This window comes from Solea senegalensis, linkage group LG15, assembly GCF_019176455.1.
Source record: "Solea senegalensis isolate Sse05_10M linkage group LG15, IFAPA_SoseM_1, whole genome shotgun sequence".
Classification (NCBI taxonomy): domain Eukaryota; kingdom Metazoa; phylum Chordata; class Actinopteri; order Pleuronectiformes; family Soleidae; genus Solea; species Solea senegalensis.
Window position 1 is genome coordinate 7,940,799 of NC_058035.1, and position 19,719 is coordinate 7,960,517.

The window sequence follows — 19,719 nt, forward strand, 5'->3', positions numbered from 1 at the left end:
ATTAATTTCTCAAGTCAGATAATTACAAGGACAGTCGCTTTTATGATCCAGACCTTGTTATTCATTTGAGTGATGAAGTGGATGTAAGTCTGAAGGGGTCAACAAACACGCTTGTGTGTGCCCGGTGTAATACACGCCGCGATTTATGGTTTCTATTTGATCAATAAACATTTTCAAAAGGATCGTCACAGAAGGGCAAATATGACGCGTGTTTATAATGGCGGTCATAAGGATGTGGCATTTGTCGACGTAATTTACATTTTGTCCTTTTCCTGTCTTCTAGGGAACAATGCACCCTTACTGCGCACTGTGGGACAGCAATGTAATGTAAGTGGGCACGCACTAGCCTTTCTGTTATGTTGTCTTTGTTAGTCAGTCCCTTAAATATGAATGTGGAAGAATTGTTATTAGGTGCACAGACGACACAATGACCTCCCCACAAGAGCCTAGCTGCTAGCTGTGAATTATGACCCAAACGGTATGATAATTCTGTTTGAGTAATTGGTTCTATGCAGATACAGGACGTCCATGTTCGGCATATGCCTTCATGATTTTGTGAAGATTGATTTAAGTCACAGGTTTACTGTCAATCAATGTTATAGAGGTGTCTCTGTAAGAGAACGGCATGACATAGCGTAGGATAATAAATTCAGCGCCATTTATATGCACTGAAACGTATAGATGACGCAGCATCTCGCAGAGATCGCTCATAATGAGCGTGTATGAAAAACACTGTTAGCTAATTGAACTAAATGAAACACTTGCATGTAAAGCACTCATTAAAACCTTAGACATTACCATGGAGATAAATTAAGACCCGACATATTTACATGGCTACAGTAAAATAATGTTTTTCTTTCTGATTTATGGGTTCGTTTGGGCAGTTGTGAGGCAGTCTGAGGTGATTCCATGTCACCTCTGTTAACATCTGACAACATTGTTGTTGTGTAACCTGGGAGGCAACAATTTACTGGTTAAAAAATCAATTAACTATTGAATATTTATTGATAACACTAAAGAAATAGTATAGGTGTGCATTATGTGCTACTTATGCATTTTAAATTTCTATTTTATCACGTCACTATGTTTAGCAGTATTTTTTAAATGGGATTCAACTTGTATCTATGACTTGCTGGCTGAGGCTGAGGCTGAGGCTAGTGCTGCATGTCTGTTTGTCACGTACTGTAACATGGAAGGGGGAAAAAAAAAAAAAGTGGTGTCAGAAGACATTTGTTGAATGCGGTGAATCATCACGGCTCATGGTTTTGTTTGGGTGCACTGTAAGGAGACACACAGTTGCCCTCCTTCTGTCGCAGCTTCTGCCAGTCGCTGCTCAAGGCAGCTTCCCTGGTGGTCCGTCTATCTGTGACTTTGTTTGTTTTTTCAACCCAGCTTGAGAACCTTTTATTATTTAAAGCTCTTCTTCTTCTTCTTCATCTGCCTCCATCTTGCTCTGTCCCTTGTGTCCTCTTTTGTTGCATCAACTGCCCTCGTGTCCTGCTTCACGACGTCCATGAACGTTCAAAGCTGCTTAAGCAATTTTCACACGAGAGGGAGAACTGTTGCATTCATATCAGCACGGCTGTGATGCTGTTAGCACGACCTCTAATCTGGCAGAACGCTATTTATTCATTAAAAGTAAGAATTCTTTAGTTTGTTTTGTTTTTTTAATCAATTATTGGGCTCATCCAACACAAAAAAGTTCCATATCTGACTGTTGCCTGGCAACATAAAAAAAGGAATAATATCCCTGCACTTGTTTACCTCACAATTTACAGCAGGTCACAGTTCATGTACATGTATTTGTATGTTTCCATTTATTTGCCTTTATACCAGAGGAAAAAAGTGTCTGTTGAGAGTCACTTTGGTCGTTTAACAGCTTGATGAATCACTATGCGTCTGTAAGCGAGCTGTCAGGCCTGCAAGAGGAAACACAGATTTTTGTTTACGGCACATTACAAGTCATCATGCTCTGCTTGTGTCTGAATAAACATATCCTGCTCCTCGTACTCGTCCTCTACCCCGAAGCAAGCTGAAGTACGGTTAAAGTTAAAGTACTTGGTCGAAAATTAAATAACAACAATAATAATAATAATAATAATAACACTAATACTCATAATAATGATAATGATAATAGTAATAACAATAATAATGATGATAATAATAATAATAATAATAATAATACAATTGATTATTGATTTCTTTCATACAAGGATTGCTACTCAAAGTCCTTTACAATTAAAATAAAATAAAATAAAAGTCTAAAGTAAACAAGTAAAAAACCCTGTTTTTCACTTTGAGATAAAACAAAAGATATAAAACAGTAGCAGACATGAAATTCATTTAAAATCTCAAAATCAATGAGTGATTCTAAAATAGACTGAATTTATAGATCAGTAATATGTAATGCATGACTGCATGGTTGGACCACAGTCCTGCCCCCAAGAAAATCTTGATTCCAGTTTTGTTTTATTTGTGGATGAACCAGCTAAAGCAACAGACATACTTTCAAATCGTATGTGAATTGTGCACATAGTCTGTCCTCTAGCATAATATTTGAGGGCAACAGCCTATTTTTGAACCACAAAGATGCAACTGGGACACCTCTGCGTTATTCCCTTTCTCTGACTTTCACAAACCAAGTATTTAATATCAGCATTTTTCCCTGATTTACCCTAAGTCGTTACAGTCAGCGCACCACTGAATGACTCCATGGTATGATTATGTTGTTCATTTCAAACAGTTGGCTCATCCTATTACAGAATAGCAGCCACTCTCAGGCCTCATTGAGAGGGTAATACACCATCTGTCAGCCATGTTGGCTCAAACCAAATGAGAGTGCTCAATATAACAATTAGCAGAATGCAAATGTTTTTGCACACGTGGAAAACGGTGTCCTTGGTATTTCTCGTTGCACTTCCGCCCCGTGGTCCAGAGACAGAGGAGGAAAAGTCGGACCTGAGTCTCTGCTGCTTTCCTGTCACCACTGGGAAGGTACAAGGTATAAAATAAGTTATAAGAACAGCTTTTGACACTCACACCATCAGATGTGTCTCTGCTTCACTACGTCCGTATATGAACTTTATCTCCTTACTGTGAGAGGAGTGCTAAAAAAAAGTATTAATAAAGCCAAGTAATACCTCTGTATGTGCTATTACATATTTAATGACATGTCAGGCTTAGCATTAATTGTAATTAAATATGTAATAGCACATAGAGATGAGTTATATTGTCCTGTTTTGACTACATGTGAATCCCAGAGAGGCTGCTGCACATGACTCATTCATCACCTTTAGTAACATGGACACTAATGAAGTTGGGAATGAAAACAACATGTTTTATAAAAGACTGGAGCTTCCAGAGAGCCAATATCTTTTTTCTTTTTTTTAATATACTCTTTATATCTGCAGCTCCTCAGCAGGGAATGGAAACAGGTCAGATGTACACACATTTATTACTCTTTCAAATGGGAACATTTTAGCCATCAAACAAGCCTGAAATGGCCAATTTCCCCACCAGTGAGTCAAGTAGAGGAATGATAAAAAAAATAAAAAATAATCCAGTGATAAATATGTTTGCTGTATTCACAAATAATCTAATAAAATTATTTTTCAACCTGTCTATAAAGGTAAGAACTCAATTGCTGTAAAGTATTACACTCCGATGGCACAATCACGATACTCCATGTACTTGCATTAATCGAAAACCAGCTCATTTACAGTAGATTGCATTTTTGTTTGCAGTTTTAATGAAATTGCTTAATATAGTAGTTTCTAATCGCTTAGTGTAATAAAGTTCATAGCACAGATTTATCATGAGCACTCCGTGTCCCGCAGAATCAGAGCCCATTAATCATTTATATGTCTAGGTATGAAATGCAGCTGTTGCAAATGTTGGGTTCTACAAACGTCTGGCGGTCCTGGATTTGAGCCAAGCAGGCCACGCTAGACGCTGCTAACTTAGGCACAGCCTGTGTTTCTGTCCTAGTTTAACTAAACACAAAAACCAAGTCACACAACACAACCACTTTTTTCATGAAATGCAAAACTTACACCCAACGGCTGCAAAATTGGACGCGTAGTGGTTCAGCGTCATTCACTTAAACATGGATTTGAATTGAGTTTCCGTCAGTCTGATTGTGCTCACAGAACGGTTTCCAAATTTAACATCATGGGTTTTTGATATTTCCAAATCTTAAATGAGCACTTGCCAAACTTCCACAGAGTGACAGTATTTGTTGTTTACCCTGCAGATGGGCAGCAGATATATTAAAACACTCCCAGTTGTTTTTGCTAAGAACCTCATGGTTCGGATTTGCAGTGATCACTGTGCACTGAACAAGATGCTTACATGTTGTTCACAGCAATCCTAAGCTTCGCTCCAGCATAGACACATACAGTAATAGACTGATGGAGGTTGCTAATGTATATATTTATGTTGCGTGTGTACAAGTGCAAGGTGGGAGGTAGATTATTATGTACACGATGTAATGACTGCATGCAATGGACAGTTCTGATCATTTTGATTCTGCTTGTGATGTGTTTATTATATCAATTTCCCTAAGAAACACACATTTAAATGTCACATTAAATACTTTTTGATTCGTAAATGCGCTCAAAATGTCAGGGCACCACCTAAAACAAAAATCAATTCAAATCTGTCCTTAACTTTATCAGTTATGCTGCTCAGAGTCTGCTCAGTCCCTCACAGTGTCCGCACAGTCCGTTATATGGGAAAGGTTAATAATTCTATTCGAGGAAATCTTGAATCTGGATGTGTACCTGGATCAGCCCCAGAATCTAATGGTTTCCTCCTTGGGCCATAACCTACTGTACATTTGCAGAGAAATTGATTCCAATGCGTCCTTTACTTTTTGAGTTATGCCGCTCGTAAACAGACAAACAAACAGACAAACGGGGCCAAAAACACAACCTCCCTTGGCAGAGGTGATCAATGATATGACAATAAATGCACGGTTTGTTGAAATCAATACTGATGCAGTCATGATAATGGACACGATAAATATTAGCTGGGATGGGACGGTCTTGACTTTGTGTGCACCTATGGAGTTATTCATTTCTTCACTGACAAATGCAAACGGCAAGTTCTTTAGCTTGTGCCAGTTTTGTCACAGGATTAATAAAAACCCTTCTTTCATTAAGAGATCCAAGATGGGAGTAGTATTTTCCTGGCATTCTTCCTCTGTTTGTCATTCTGGTTTATAGAATTTCCCAAAGTGATTGTCCTAAGGCACTTTGTAGGTCCCGAGTTCAGTGTCTGGACAAAGCATGCAGGTCATTTAAAGAGGTTTTTGGATGGAAAAAAACAAAAAAACGGTGGCGATCAAAGTGTCTTATGCTGCAATGGCTGGCAAGTGAGAAGCACACAGGCTGTCTGGATATTTAGCTGCTCATTGTTTGACTGCCCTGGTGTTATGACCTAAATAACCAGAATTAGTTCCATCCGTCCATCTTCTACCGCTTTATCCTCAGATCACAATAATATGGTGCACAGGCCAAGTGAAAAGGACTAACAATTAGCACTAATCCACAATAATGATGCAGTCAAAATACACACACAATATATGGAGTCACTTAACAACAAGAGTGACACAGGTTTGATTCCTACTATGTTATACGACGGAGCATTAAGACCAAACTGAAGAGAAAAAACATTATCTTTCCATAATAAAGTCAGAATATTATGAGAATAAAGTCATTTTATGAGAATGAACAACATTACGACTTTATTCTCGAGAGATAACGACTTTATTCACATAATATTATGTCTTTATTCTCTAAAGATTAAAAAAAAGTTCGGCCCCAATACTCTGACATAATGTCAAGAGTGTCCAGTCAGATTCAGTCAAGACAAGGTATTGTGAATGTAATGCCATCAGTCTCACTGTGGTCACCATCAACAATGGCACTTTCTCGTGGGGACATTTTATATTCTGGGGCCACCGAGACGACATATCAAACACGGCAGCCGGGTTCTCCCGCTGGTGCAAAGGAGAGGCAAACATTTAGCAGGAAAATGGCAGTAACAGATTATACTGAGGATTGAATCATCAACCGTCGGATTCAAGCAAAACATCATCAAGACAAGCACTCAGTCTGTCAGTCTGTCAGTCTGTCATATTGTGAATAGAGTGAACACTGAATGGAGCTGTGTGGTGTACAGGATATATGTTGTTTACCCAGAGCTTCATCATCATCATCATCACCACCTGACTATGTCTCCAACAGGAAACGAGCAAAAGCCTGTCACTCGGACATTGTTGTAGGAGCCGAAGTGCAATTTTTGGACAGTAATTTAATACGTTCATGTTTAGTTTGCTGGACTTGAAGTGTGTGTGTGGTTTTTATGAATATTGCTTTTATAATTTTGGGAGTACGTTGTGGCTTACAAAGAAGCGTGCACATTTAATTTGCGTTTATTTTTCTTGTCTTGGAAAACTGTTTGTACCAAGTAAACAGTTTAATTGAGTTCTGTTGGTGTCTTTGTGGGACTTCATTAACAAGGAAACTACAATTGTACCATGTTTAAATGTTATTTCCCATCATGTTGAATCTCTTCAGTGGCTTTGAAGAACATAGAAGCTTTTCACTTTGGTCTATAGCAGTTATTCTTTTATAGTTGTTAGGGAACGTCATTCATCTGTAGAGCTCAAAAGATAGACGGACACGTTTACTGGTGGAAAGCTACAATAAACAATTCTTATGTTGCCACAAAAAAAATCCAAAAGTCCTTTAAAATATTGTTCTTATCCCCAGTTACTGTATAACAAGGCTTGGCTCTGATTGTTGCACTAAACCCAGGTCTTTATTGCACCCATTGGTGCCTCATTAAAGCCACTGAACCAGAACAGTTCTGTGGATATTTTACACTCATTTGGCTTCTCAGTTGAAAGGGGTTCAATCATCTTAAAATACAGTGTCTTAAAACACTCCTAGTGTTTCTCTGCCCTCCAAGGTTCACTGCTTTTATTCACGTTCTCCAGAGGAGCTCCGTCGCGTTACAACCCAACCTGAGCTCATCAAAGACTAAAACTTTCTTCATTATTGTCAAATGTCACACATGCAACGTTCAAACATGTCACAAAGAGCTTCCTTGAAAGTGGTTATAGAGACCTTTATGCGTTTGTGATCCATGCTGATTCAGAGAGTCCTTTCACTGCCAATAGAGTGAATAGGTTGTACTATTCAGTGAAGGCCATTTTTAGCAATTAACTACTGATGAACTGCTTTTCATCGTGTATTTGTTTCACAATCCAGTGACTATGAATGTTGGTGTGTGGTGAAGGTTGTTGATTTACACGAGCCACCAGTTGCTATAGCTGTATGTTTACGTGACTTAGTCTATGTTAGTCATAGTCATAGCCGTCTCTTGCTATTTTTGGACTTTGCACAGGGCCTCCAGGCCACAAGGGGGCACCCACAATTGTATGTTACTCTCATCTGTTTATCATATCTTGGCCTAAAAAACAATAACAGATCCAAAATGGTGCTGAAGGGGTTGGAGTGTTACATGTTCAGTTCCTTACCAACTCCACTTTGGCTCATTGTGGTTTTTTTGTTTACGTTTACTTGTGTTGATCTTGGGCTTGGCCCCTTTGTTTATTTGTTTTGGGTTGATTTGGTGTCGCAGTAAGAACTTGAGTTGTATTTTTACTTTCAAAATGTAGAATCTGTTTTATTTATTGACATATAGAGAATTGTAGTGGTCCGTGTATTATCTTTTTTTTAATCATATTTGCTTGGCTTTACTTAATATGAGAGGTTATAATGACTGTAGGCTGTTTTGCATCTTTGTGGATGATCTAAATGGTTAGGAATCTCTCCATGTCAACCTAGGGCCACCCCCAGACAGCATCTTGCATAGTAGGGCCCCCCACACAGCTAGAAACGGCCCTGATGTGAGTCAGAGTCATGAAATCGGCTGGGTAAGGGCAGGAATGGGTCTTGCTGGTCAACAGGTGTTTGTAACACTGACCTTAACTTATGTGTTGGGGGTAAAGATGACAGCGTTTTCCACGTGGGATATTTATAGACCAATCAATGATGATGATGATTCTCCTGAAGAGGGGTGAGAAACAGAAAAGAGGAGACGCTCCTTCATATTTCACCTATGGTTGCTGCTGGTGGTGCGAAGTGAAGACTGGCTGCAACCATTGGCGCTGCCTCCGCGGGGTGGTTTCAGTTCTGCGGTAGTTTTTTGCTGAGGCGTTTTACGCACAGGGGAGCGGCATCTTTGGTGCAAAATGGTTTTCAGGAATGACCCAAAAACAGCATTTATTCCCACTGAGTCTCTGGACTCGCCGCCGAATAAACAAATCCTGCGACAGCGAGAGTTTATTTTTCCTCATTGCATCAACGTCCACACACACACACACACACACACACACCCCTCCTCCTCCTTCGCTCTCTCGTTCTCTCTCTCACGCCAACAGGAGAGAGGAACAGAGTATCAGTCTGATGCATGTCCGCCGTTTCCAGGGTGAAAATCCCCCTAAGGAAGCATTCATAGGCTACTAATTAAAACAGCTGAGGGGGGAGAGAAAAATCAAGCGAATAGGGGAAAGAGACAGGGACACTGAGAGGGTGAAAGGGGGGGAATACAGTCGTTTGGAACATATTTAGAGGGAATTACGCAGAAAGACGCGCAGGTAAATATGAAACGCTCTTGTCTCTAAGCATGGTGGAGAAATGGCGGTGTTGTGGAGTTAGTCGTTCGTATTTTATTCTGCGTGGAGCGAATCATTCAGCACCGGTCTGCTTGGACAGCTCCGTGTGTCCCCTCTCCTCCTCCCTCCTCCTCCTCCCTCCTGCGTGTCTCTGCCTCTCTCTTTCTCCCTCTCTGCTCCAGCTGAAGCGCCGCTTTAGCCACAGAGGAGCCGTGTCGATGTCTTTTTTTTTTGAAACGTATACGTAACAGCTCTGTGTCGCTTTCGATTCTAACACATAAGTTCAATTAAAAACCCCGAAAGCAATGTCGACAAGTCGCGTGAAGTCGTGCCGCCGCCGCCGCCGCCGCTGCTGCTGCTGCTGCTACCACAGCTGGAATTAAAGCTAATTGCCCTCCTCCTCCTCCTCCTCTTCTTCTTCTTCTATCTCTTCCTCCTCTTCCTTTTCTTTTTTCTCCTGCAGGAACGATTCTTGGGGCGCCTGGTCCGCAAAAGGATGTAAAACGGTGCTCACAGATGCATCCCATACAAAATGCTTATGTGATCGTGTGTCTACCTTCGCCATTTTGGCTCAGCAACCAAGAGAAATAGTAAGTGGGCTACCGATTTGCTATTCAATGTGGGTTTTGTAGTGTGTGTCTGTGTGTGTGTGTGTGTGAGAGAGAGAGAGTGAGGGAGTGAGAGAATGGAAATTGAATCTCTGGTGTGCTAATCCCCTTAAATAGTAATTCATAGGCAAAGGGGAGGGGGGTTTGCTGGGAGATTTACTATTATTTTTTCTAGTTTGCACAAACATTCAGATTACCACAGGGTGTGTGCATGCACATGCATGTCAGTGTGTCGTCATCAATCAAATGCATATCATGGACAGAGATAAAGACCAAAACTTTCTTGTGCACCCTTGTTTTTTTTTTTGCGTAGTGACAAATCCCATTTCAGATTCTGTAGGGGAGGCATGTTTTGGTCGCCATGTGCCGCAAAATGTCGCTGAAGTGTGTAATTTTGCAAGGCAATAATGTAATTAACAGTGAGAACACAGAGTACTTCTTACACTGTGGCCTCTGCATGGTTGAAGTCAGCAGGAGCGATAACACAAACACATCTATTCCCTCTTCTCTGTTTGGGGCCTTCATGGAGTATTGAACAACCAAGCTGAAACGACACATGTGGACATGGAACTGTATTTGTTTAAGTAATGATTCACTCAGGACTTGTGTTTAAAATGTGTTGGCCTGAAACAGCGTTTTATTGTGTCTAAACCTGGCTGCAAATGCGGGGCCTGTGATTGGCCCTGGCTTGCATCAGCATGAAAAAAGAATCAACAACAATAACAATACCTTGATGCACTCAAGATGATAGATTTCAGTGGCTTTGTTTGAGCCTTCAGTGTTTTGTGATTTCATTTAAAGGCACAGACAGGTGGAAAGTTTAGTGCAATGCATCTAAACAACCTTCAGAGCCCACGCATACATTTCAAACCCCACAGTACATTAAAGAGCCCACTGTGGAGCATTCAGATTGGCAGTGGTTGTTTTGATTGGTTCCCTCGCCGGGCAACAATAAAGATTTACTGTTCTGCATGAACCACATCCAACCTCCCACTGACTGCTTTGCTTTGCTCTGTCTCCTTCACAGACCATGGAGTACTCAGGGGTTCCATCTGTGACATTGATAGTTGGCTGTGGTCTCTCCTGCCTCGCCTTGATTACGTTGGCAGTGATCTATGCCGTGCTATGGAGGTAACTGCAACACTTCCGGAGCACACGGTTCACTCTCAGGGTCACGTTGTTGCACCTTCGTGCATTCGCAAACCGTATTTGTTCAGTCAATTATGAATAATTCCGTTGTTTCGTTTGGTTTAGATACATCCGCTCTGAACGATCCATCATCCTGCTCAACTTCTGCCTGTCTATAATCTGCTCCAACATACTGATCCTTGTCGGACAAACACAGACCCACAATGCGGTAAGTGTCGTTTTTAAGGATTTATTCTGCTCAGTTTACAAAGTGTGGAGGCTGTTTTACATACCAACGGGTTTAAGTGAAGATAAACAAAATCAAACATCCCTGTGGCCTTGACGACAACGCAGCGCTCTTTATTCTGACAGGTTATTAAGGTGTATAAAACGTGTAGCATCTTAAGCAGAATATTATGTGATTTTAAAGATATAAACCTTGTGCGGCCTTGTTCTCAATCAATTTGGGACATCAGCGTTCCTCTTCTTCCAAAAAGGCTGAGATTCACTAGACATCCAATCAACAGTGTCTTTTGTGTGCCAGATGTTAACTCTGTCATTGAGCATAAGAACAAGAGTATAAGTGTTAGATTACAGCCTCTTTCAAGCAGATTACTCACTTTCTTTTTTTGTTTTGCACTAAAAAGCTATTCATATTTCATCTCAATGGTAAATGAAGTGTTATGTCTGCGTTAGTCTAAATTGGCTCAGGACCATTGGTCTTTACTCAGAAGTTTCATTCTCCTCTGATAAAAATGAATACACCCTCAACGCTGATCTTTAATTATGATTAAAAGAGATGCCACAAGAAAAACAAGAAATAGTCTTAAGTAAGTTGAGATGGATGCTGTGGTTCAAACTGCACTGAAATTGTTAACAAGTCAGAATAGAATAGTCAGAATATCTGGTAGTTAGGGAGCTTTGACAGAGAGGGAGGAGTTAGGCAGACATGATGCACACCAGGAGACATTGTTCATCAATCAATCACAGAATAATGAAATCATGCTGGTGCCACCATGAAAGGATCATCTAATGGTGACAATAAAGCAATGCTTACAAATTGTTCTTGGAGGATAAAAGCACATGTGTCATTAGTGGAATGACTCAAGGCCAGCAGAAGGATGTGAAGTATAGTTTTTGCTCAGATGTCAGCTGAATTTAAGATCAAGTCAGCAGGTACAAGCAGCAGACTGCCATACTTACACACACACACACAAAAAACCCATCTGCTCCCAATAGATATGTAAAAATAAAACTTCCTCTCTCCTGCTCGGTAACTAGCCAGTAAAGACGAGGCTGATGTAAAATATTGTTTGACAAAGAGTAGATGGGGATTTACAAGCTGCCCACACAGATGCCCGTCTAAATCACTTGGCAGCACTACAGAATGACATATTGTCCAATTACATAGACATTTATTTTGAAACCATATTCTCAGCATATACCTGTTTTGTTTGCAAGGAGCCCATTGCAGTGTTTCCCAGTGTGTTTATGCCCCACCACTGGATATTGACACAATAAGGCCAAGAAGGACTTTTATTAATTTGATGTATTTCCTAAGCAAATGTGATTGTGTTGTTGCTATACAACATGGTGACTTGCACTGTGAATGCCGGTCTGGAGACAACTGGGTCCACCAGCATTTGGGGGTCATACTAAATCTGACCTAGCTATTTGAAATGCTTCTTCCCATGATTTATTTAGTATATATATACTGTATATTTATACATGTATACATGCATGCATACATACACTGAGTATACACACACTGTAGTCTAGTCTCCGCTCAACTAAATGTGAAGAAACTGCAAATATTATTTGAATCTGCATGCAAACATCAAGAGAAAACAGCAGCCACATGTAACAGGCACATCTGTTTCCAGTCTGTTTGCTGGCCCCTTGCATGTCTGGCAGGAAATAATAAGTTAGACCATGGATGCACTGAGCTTAAGGGCATTTTTTTTTTAAATCTGAGCTGATTTGAGGCCTTGTCAGATCTAATCAGGGCTCCAGTCGTCTCCTGCCTTGATTATGAGGAGCACCACTTAACACGGGATGCTCGCTCTTTGTGCTTCTAATAGGATATCTGTCTTTGAAATCTGCAAAGAGATGACGTGCTTTTCTTCGAAAAAACCCACTGACATACTGAAGATGTCATTTCAGAATGACTCGACAAACTACCTTGGCTGACTCACCGTCTGGGAAAATAAGGCAGCAGTGACTAATCAATTCATAGCTGGCCAATATACAGTGGTTATTAATACGGAGCGTTAACGCTGCACTCATCACTATTATCATATCGCAACGTATCAGAAGACGTTTCGAGTAAAGCTCTCTGGGGTAACTGCTAGAAACTCCATGTTATCTTGTTAGCATTTAGCATCTAATGGCTGTTTAGATGGCTGTGTCAGGATTGTGTGGAAGGATGAATAGCGTGTTGTGCATAAATGTGATTTTAATTATTTAGATCTATTGTTAAATATAGGCATGGCAAATGAAAATTATTATTATTGTTTTAGACTTTTTAATTTGAAAAACCTACTTCATGAGACTTATTTTAACATCATTAAAGCAGAATAGCTTTTCCAGGTCCTCACTTAATTCGTGTTTGTTTGAATACTTAAGTTCGGTTTGTTGCTATGCGTGAAACCTTCAGGACAATGGATTCCTTACCATTGCTCCTTTGTTGTGTCTTGATTATGTTGTGATGACATTTTAGAAATGTGTCATGTGTTGTGAGGGGAGAATACACGACTGCGGTGTGGGTTTAATGGTCATGCTTCCGGACACTTCCTCACTTGTTTTTCCTTCGACTCTTGTGAGGAGTGCATATAATTGGCTCCACTGCTTGTGAATTCAGGGTTGCTCATCATCTAAAAGGAATCATCTCTTTGCTGTGGAGGTGTCCTCTGGGAGCAGGGAGCCAGTGAGTCACCTTAGCCTGTCTGTGCTTCTCCTTTGTTCATCCTGGTTCATGGAGGAAAGACAAACAGAAAGGAAGCAGACTCTGCTGGTTGCTCCAGTGGAGGTACAGAGTTAGAGAGGATGTTCCTGTGAGGTGGTCCAACCACAATGAGTAAAAATAAATAAATACACAAAGTGAGTGGAAGTCAAAGAGCCAGAGGTCGACGGCGTGTCGGCCTGTCCTCTCAGAGAGTCTAGTAAACAGATCATTGGGAATTTATTGGCTTTTATGGAATAGCTCTGATGGCATGCCATGAAGTTACATCTGCCCACAGTTGCGTCTGCATAAAAGGCACGGATCTCTCTCGGGCACACATACTTCTTGATGCATTACGAGATTAAAAGTGATTGATCACTTTCTGTTCCAACGCTGCACGTCATGTATCAGCACAGATGGCTTATCAAAGCTGGCGTCTTGTCAAAACTAACATCCCTATAATCATTTAAAGCTTGATGATAAAATGTTTAAATAAAATGTAATTAATAGGTCCCATGACATTAGCAAATTAAGTTTTTTTTTTTTTCTTGATTACATTTAAATAAAGACATAATTAAACATCTTTTTTTTTTATTGAGTATCTAAATTATTGCAGCATATGAGACAAAGATTAGTCTGAGTAACCATAACTGATGACTAGAAATAGGTAAAGTCAACATGCAGCTCATTCTGTACTCAGTGGGCTAACAGTTTGAATCCTTGAGTGAGGCTCTTTCAAGTACTGTTATATAATTTAAATAAGGTAGGCAGAAGTAGTAGTCATATAAAGCTTCATTATGCTTTGCTTAGATACCTGGATCTTCAAAATGTATTAAAAGTCACACACAGGCGTTAGTTGGCGTTAACATAACCGATTAAGTATTTTCAAATCTAGTTTAATGTTGTTATGGAGGTGGTTTTAGTAAAACTGAAATCTCTTTCAATGCACCAGCAACAGTGGCGTTATGAAAGGATTATATTATCGTCCATATAGTACAATACGGGACAGAGCGGTGCGTACCAAAAACCTGACCTCTCGCTATTGAACCCGTGTTGAGAACACCTCATCACCCATCTTTCCTTTGTGTCCGTCAACTCTGCAAGGTTTTAATGTGGTCCCTTCCTCACTTCCTGTTGCCATGGATACCGCCACAGTGCACTCAACATCTCCCGGCATTTGCCTTCCTAAAGGGCAGCGTGAACTCTACGTTTCAACCTCATTTTTGCAAGACTGCCCGTGTCCAACAAGGTGCTGTCATAAAGTTCTTATAATGTACGCCTCACAAATGCAATTCTATGTTCGAGTACTAATGAGATCAGGCAGGTATAGGAAACGGCTGCACATGACCTGTTTCCAGGAAACAAGGCAAGCTCTATTTTCAGCTCCTTGAAGCAACAGCACCAGAATTAGCTGTTGGTGTGAGTCTTTAAGCAATAAAGCTACCGCATATGACACACTCCTTTTATTGTGTCCTTCACTGGGAAGTAAAATGGCTGTTTTTCAGTGAATGTATGCTTTTCCTCCGCGATGTTTATCCCCCACAACAGCGTGACTGAACGCTTGTATGCAGATAGAGGTCATTTCATATTCAAATAACGATGTACATCGTTAGTCATACATTTTTCCTGGCTCTGCGAGCCGGAGACGTGTTTTTGCAGATGTAAGTTGTAGCAGCAGATGTTATCTCCATCCATCTTTATGTTCTCTGCTTTGAAGTTGGTGTTGAGTAATCGATGGGTGCGTTTTCTTTTTGGCTCACGGCCGTAGACTCTCTCCACGGTGTTATACAGGATTCCTGCAGAAGTGGTCAAACAGATGAGAGAAACCAGTCCGTGGCGTAGTTCATACCCAAATCATGTTTGTGTGAAATAAGGAGCTTCTCTTTCTCCTCATTGTTGTGTTTTGGTCTGGTTGAAATCCTGTTTGAAATTACCCCCCCCATTCTTTATCGTGCACTGTAATCCTCCTCGGTTTTTGTTTTGCGTTTTTGTCGTCTTGATACAAATGCAAATCCTGCCCGTGTCCTCCTGTTATGTGGAAGAATGCGAAGCCAAATGATTGTCATCGCACAACAGTGGCGCGCTGACGTTCGATTCAGAACCGCAGAAAAGCGGGGTAGACTGTATGTGGCACAGTAGAATGCTATTCTGCAGCTTATTAAAAACCTGATGCAGAGCATGAGATTCCCACGCAAGCAGCTGTACACACCTGTAATTGCTAGTGTGTATGAACATGTGGGGGGGCCTCACAGTGTTTTGCATGTTCTCCCGTTGTGTGGGTGGGTTTTATTCCATGCAGAGATTAACTGGACACTGCATTCAACTTTGTATTACTAGGGGTAGCATTTTTTGAAAAATAGTGCTTCTTAACCTCAGTTTCCCCTGAGTCGAGTGTCACTTGTGGGCACGTAACAAAAAAAAAAAGAATTAATTAAGGGAAGCACAATTTTTCAAAAATATTACCCCTATTCTGCAAATCATCTTTACAGCATTAGCAGCTCTAAAGTTGTGGAAATCTTTAGTTGTTGTTTTTTTTGTGTGTGTGTGTATTTCAGTTCATTAGCATGCCATCAAGAACCTTTCACATAAAACGCGGTCCATAACGACGCTGCCTGAATTTCCATTTCAGCGTTATTAATTAGACGTGACAATAGGTGATAAAGGTTCCGAGCGGGGTGAATTTTAACAAGCTGTGTGGAACTGTAGACGTCTGCCAAAACTGGCTCATAATATCAATCAATAATCATCTTTTATGTCATTACGGCATCAAATGTATGTTTTTCTGGCGTCACATTTCACGAGTCGTTCAGTTAAGATGCAGTGTTAACACACATTAATCTAAAACTGCCGCTTTTTTTTTTTACATTACAGATTATATGAAACGTATCCCGTCGATTAAGGCAGGAGGATGACTTTATATGAAAGCCTAGAATATTCTATAATAAGCACAAATCCTCATTTTCTACCTTAAGCCACATCTACAGTACAGTAATAGATATTCCAGGGTTTCTAATTTCCTCGGCATGAGGTAATGGAGGATTGTTTTGTGTGAACCTTGCGAACACGACAGGGGGCGGATGGGTTCAGTGTGGTTCTCTTAGCGGGAAGATTAAGTATATAGGAGATCTCACAGTATGGTGTGTGGATGCCCTGGGACAAGATGACGCACCTCCATCTCTCCCTCTTTGTGAAGTGTCACTCACATTACCACAGTCTACACACTTGCAAACAATCCAAAGACAGAAAAATACTTCATCTCTTCTCATTCACAAATGACAGTGTGTGGTTTCTTTCTTCTATTTCCTCGTCTAAACAATCCGCTCAGAGATTCCACTCCGGGAAACGCAGATGAACGAGCTAATGGAGCTGAAAAGTCCAGACACACCGCTCAGGCCTGAATGTCGTCTGCTGCGTTGGATATCATTCAGGCTGTGTTGTGGTCTATCCCCCCCTCCCCTCTCTGTGTAAAACAGTTGACCTTGGCTCACATGCCTCCAGGTGGAATCCCCAGCATACTAATCAGGGTTAGTGCAGAGAGGAATGCTATGCTGTGGCCTTCTCTGTCTCAGTTAGCCTGACTCTTATCTCTATACTACCATGATCACCTCTGTGGCTGCATTTCAAACCACTGCACAGATTGGTATCATCAGTGAATGGTCTGGAATGGCAAATCCTGTTAGTTAGAAGAGTTAAGAAAAATATCAATATAATTGATTGGCATCTGTGGGGAGCTGCTTGCATCTGGAGTCAAATGCTTGTGGAATCGGATGGAGTGCGCCTCCATTTTTATGCAAGCTGTATTGAAGTTGTCGTTACTTAACGTCGTCTTTATCTTGCTTTTATAGGGTGTATGCATCATGACAACGGCCTTTCTGCACTTCTTCTTCCTGGCGTCGTTCTGCTGGGTCCTCACCGAGGCCTGGCAGTCCTACATGGCAGTGACGGGAAAGGTTCGGACCAGGCTCATACGCAAGCGCTTTCTTTGTCTGGGCTGGGGTAAGTCAGCTGCGTGTTTTCTTAAACGTCTCCCATTATCTCCCATCATACTTGGCTGCTGCCGTAATTCTGCCAAGGTCGTCTATCGAGACGTCTTTCCAAGAAACTATATCTGCTCCATTTGCTTTTCTCGTCCTGTCCTCAGCAGATCTTCATCCTATCGGGTTCTTTGTTGTGATACATTTATGTTCCAGTTAAGCTCTTTGAGCGTCGGGTATATTTTTGAGGCTTGAGCAGTGGGGGAGACACAGAGTGGTGATGCTCTCCTGTCGCAGGTTAAAATGACCTTATGTCTGATCAAGAGAGCGTGAGTGGAGCGTTTCCACTGCAGCAAAAAAAACATTTTGTCTGGTATTCTCAGACATAAGAACTCAGGAGAGGTTTTTGTCTTTGTATTGGATTTATCTACTGGAGCTTGCTGTGACGAGATGTGATTATACAAAATCTGAAATGCTTTGCAGAAGTGAATGCAATCTGTTTCAAACAGAATACAGATATCAATGTGCAGCCATGTCATCAGTGTGGGTATTAGGATGTTAGGTTTCCACTGTGAGCCCTGCACTCAGATATTACAAAGATAGAACAATAACAATTACATATTAAGTAGGAAATGAAGGTGAATGTGCATAATAACAGCACAAGCAGGAGAAATGACTGTATCGACAATTACTATCCCCTCATTTGATGAATGTCAGTACGAATCCTTGTCCAAAGGCTTCTGTCGTATAGACTACTAGAAATCTCTTCTTTAAAAAATCTATTTGATTGTGAAATAGCCCACACTCATTCTTCTTGTTACCTAGCAACAAACAAGGCTCTCTTGCGGTGCCACTGCCTGCTGCAAAAGTGGACAAAAGCTGTTCTACAATCACACAGATTTCCACAATTCAACGATAACTAAGACTTTTTGTGTGCCAATTAAAATGCATTATGTTATGACCACTGCTACATGCAATGACTTGAAAGTGAACCGATTCTGATCCTTCACAGATTAGCGCCTGCATTCCAGAGAAGAAAATGATTCTTTAAATGATGTGCAGCACATGATACCTGTTGACTTGTAACTCAGCCTGTTTGAGCTGCAGCATCTCCGCCAGGCGCTTTCCAGCCGCTGTGATTTACGACATGCTTGTGTACACGCGGCACTCTTTACCTCGCCGGCACTGCAGAGAAGCAACGGATGGCCACAGGGTCTTTGCCTCGTGCCTCCGGGAAACTGATTACATCAATAGCACCCGTCTGTGCCGCCCTAAGAGGAAACAAAAAGAAAAAGAAAAGTGTTAATATTCTGTGCACATAGTAAGGATCACATCTATTACACCAATCTGCAACGAGGAGCAATACTGCAAAGAAAGATTCATGCATCTAAAAAGTGTGGAGTGCGTGGAAAATTCTTACAGCACAGCGAGGGAAAATGTACTGTGTGGTTTTCTGGAAGTGATGCTCTGCTGCCATTTTGTGGGCTCTCCTCTGCCATCTAATGTCATATTGTACGATTCATGTTCCACAAATTGTTGAAATGTCTGTTCTTCGTATATCATATATTACTCCGAGATCATTGTGTGGTCTCATACGAAGGCTACTTTCTAATGGAGTGAATCCTTTGTTTAATGATTAGAAGGCGCGCAGCCTGATTATTTTTTTATTTTTATTTTTTGGAAGATTTATGGATTTATATTCTCTGAGAACAGCTCAAATAACTATTGATTGTTTTTTTCTTTTTAAGGATTACCAGCTTTAGTGGTTGCTGTTTCAATGGGATTCACCAAAACAAAGGGCTATGGGACACCCTTATAGTAAGTTTCTTTTCTTTTAGTATAAGTGTGGTACATAGAAATCCATGCATTGGGTTAATGGAATGTCTTCACTGGCTTATTGATGCTAAATAGTGCCATAAACAGTCCCCCAAACCCAATCAGATTTCAAAATAGCGCAGCAAGACCCCAATTTCAGCTGAGTTGTATCCCTGCTGGATACCCAGCGCATAAACACTGCTTAAAATCTCTTTAGCATTTTATTACCCTGTGAAACTTTGGAAAAAAAGAGTTACAGCATATGGCACATCTCCCCTGACAGTCAAGGGAAATACAATTCTATGCTGGTGTGCACCATTAACTTGGATGTTAATGCCTTGGTGGGAGTTAACTGTTTTTCTCTGCTTTCCCTGCAGCTGTTGGCTGTCTTTGGAGGGTGGGCTCCTGTATGCCTTTGTTGGACCCGCAGCTGCTGTTGTTCTGGTATGTTTCAGTCATCAGATGTCAGTCCAGTTTTTACTTTTGCATGAGAACACAAGGGAAATCTCAAATCTCCATTTTTTTTTTGTAAAGCTTCTGAATAATAATAAGAATAGAAAACTGGCA

The 19,719-nt window shown here is 40.9% G+C and overlaps 1 protein-coding gene across 9 annotated transcripts in view; it reads left to right on the plus strand.

Annotated features, from left to right (window-relative positions):
* adgrb3 (adhesion G protein-coupled receptor B3) overlaps positions 1 to 19,719 on the plus strand; it is a 98,691-nt gene that overhangs the window by 70,157 nt on the left and 8,815 nt on the right. For all 9 annotated transcript variants that reach the window (XM_044045381.1, XM_044045386.1, XM_044045384.1 and 6 more), the window contains 7 exons: positions 284 to 327; positions 9,150 to 9,276; positions 10,322 to 10,425; positions 10,549 to 10,651; positions 17,209 to 17,359; positions 19,086 to 19,155; positions 19,530 to 19,596. In XM_044045381.1, the coding sequence (XP_043901316.1) occupies positions 284 to 327; positions 9,150 to 9,276; positions 10,322 to 10,425; positions 10,549 to 10,651; positions 17,209 to 17,359; positions 19,086 to 19,155; positions 19,530 to 19,596 (666 nt within the window). The remainder of the gene's footprint in view (positions 1 to 283; positions 328 to 9,149; positions 9,277 to 10,321; positions 10,426 to 10,548; positions 10,652 to 17,208; positions 17,360 to 19,085; positions 19,156 to 19,529; positions 19,597 to 19,719) is intronic.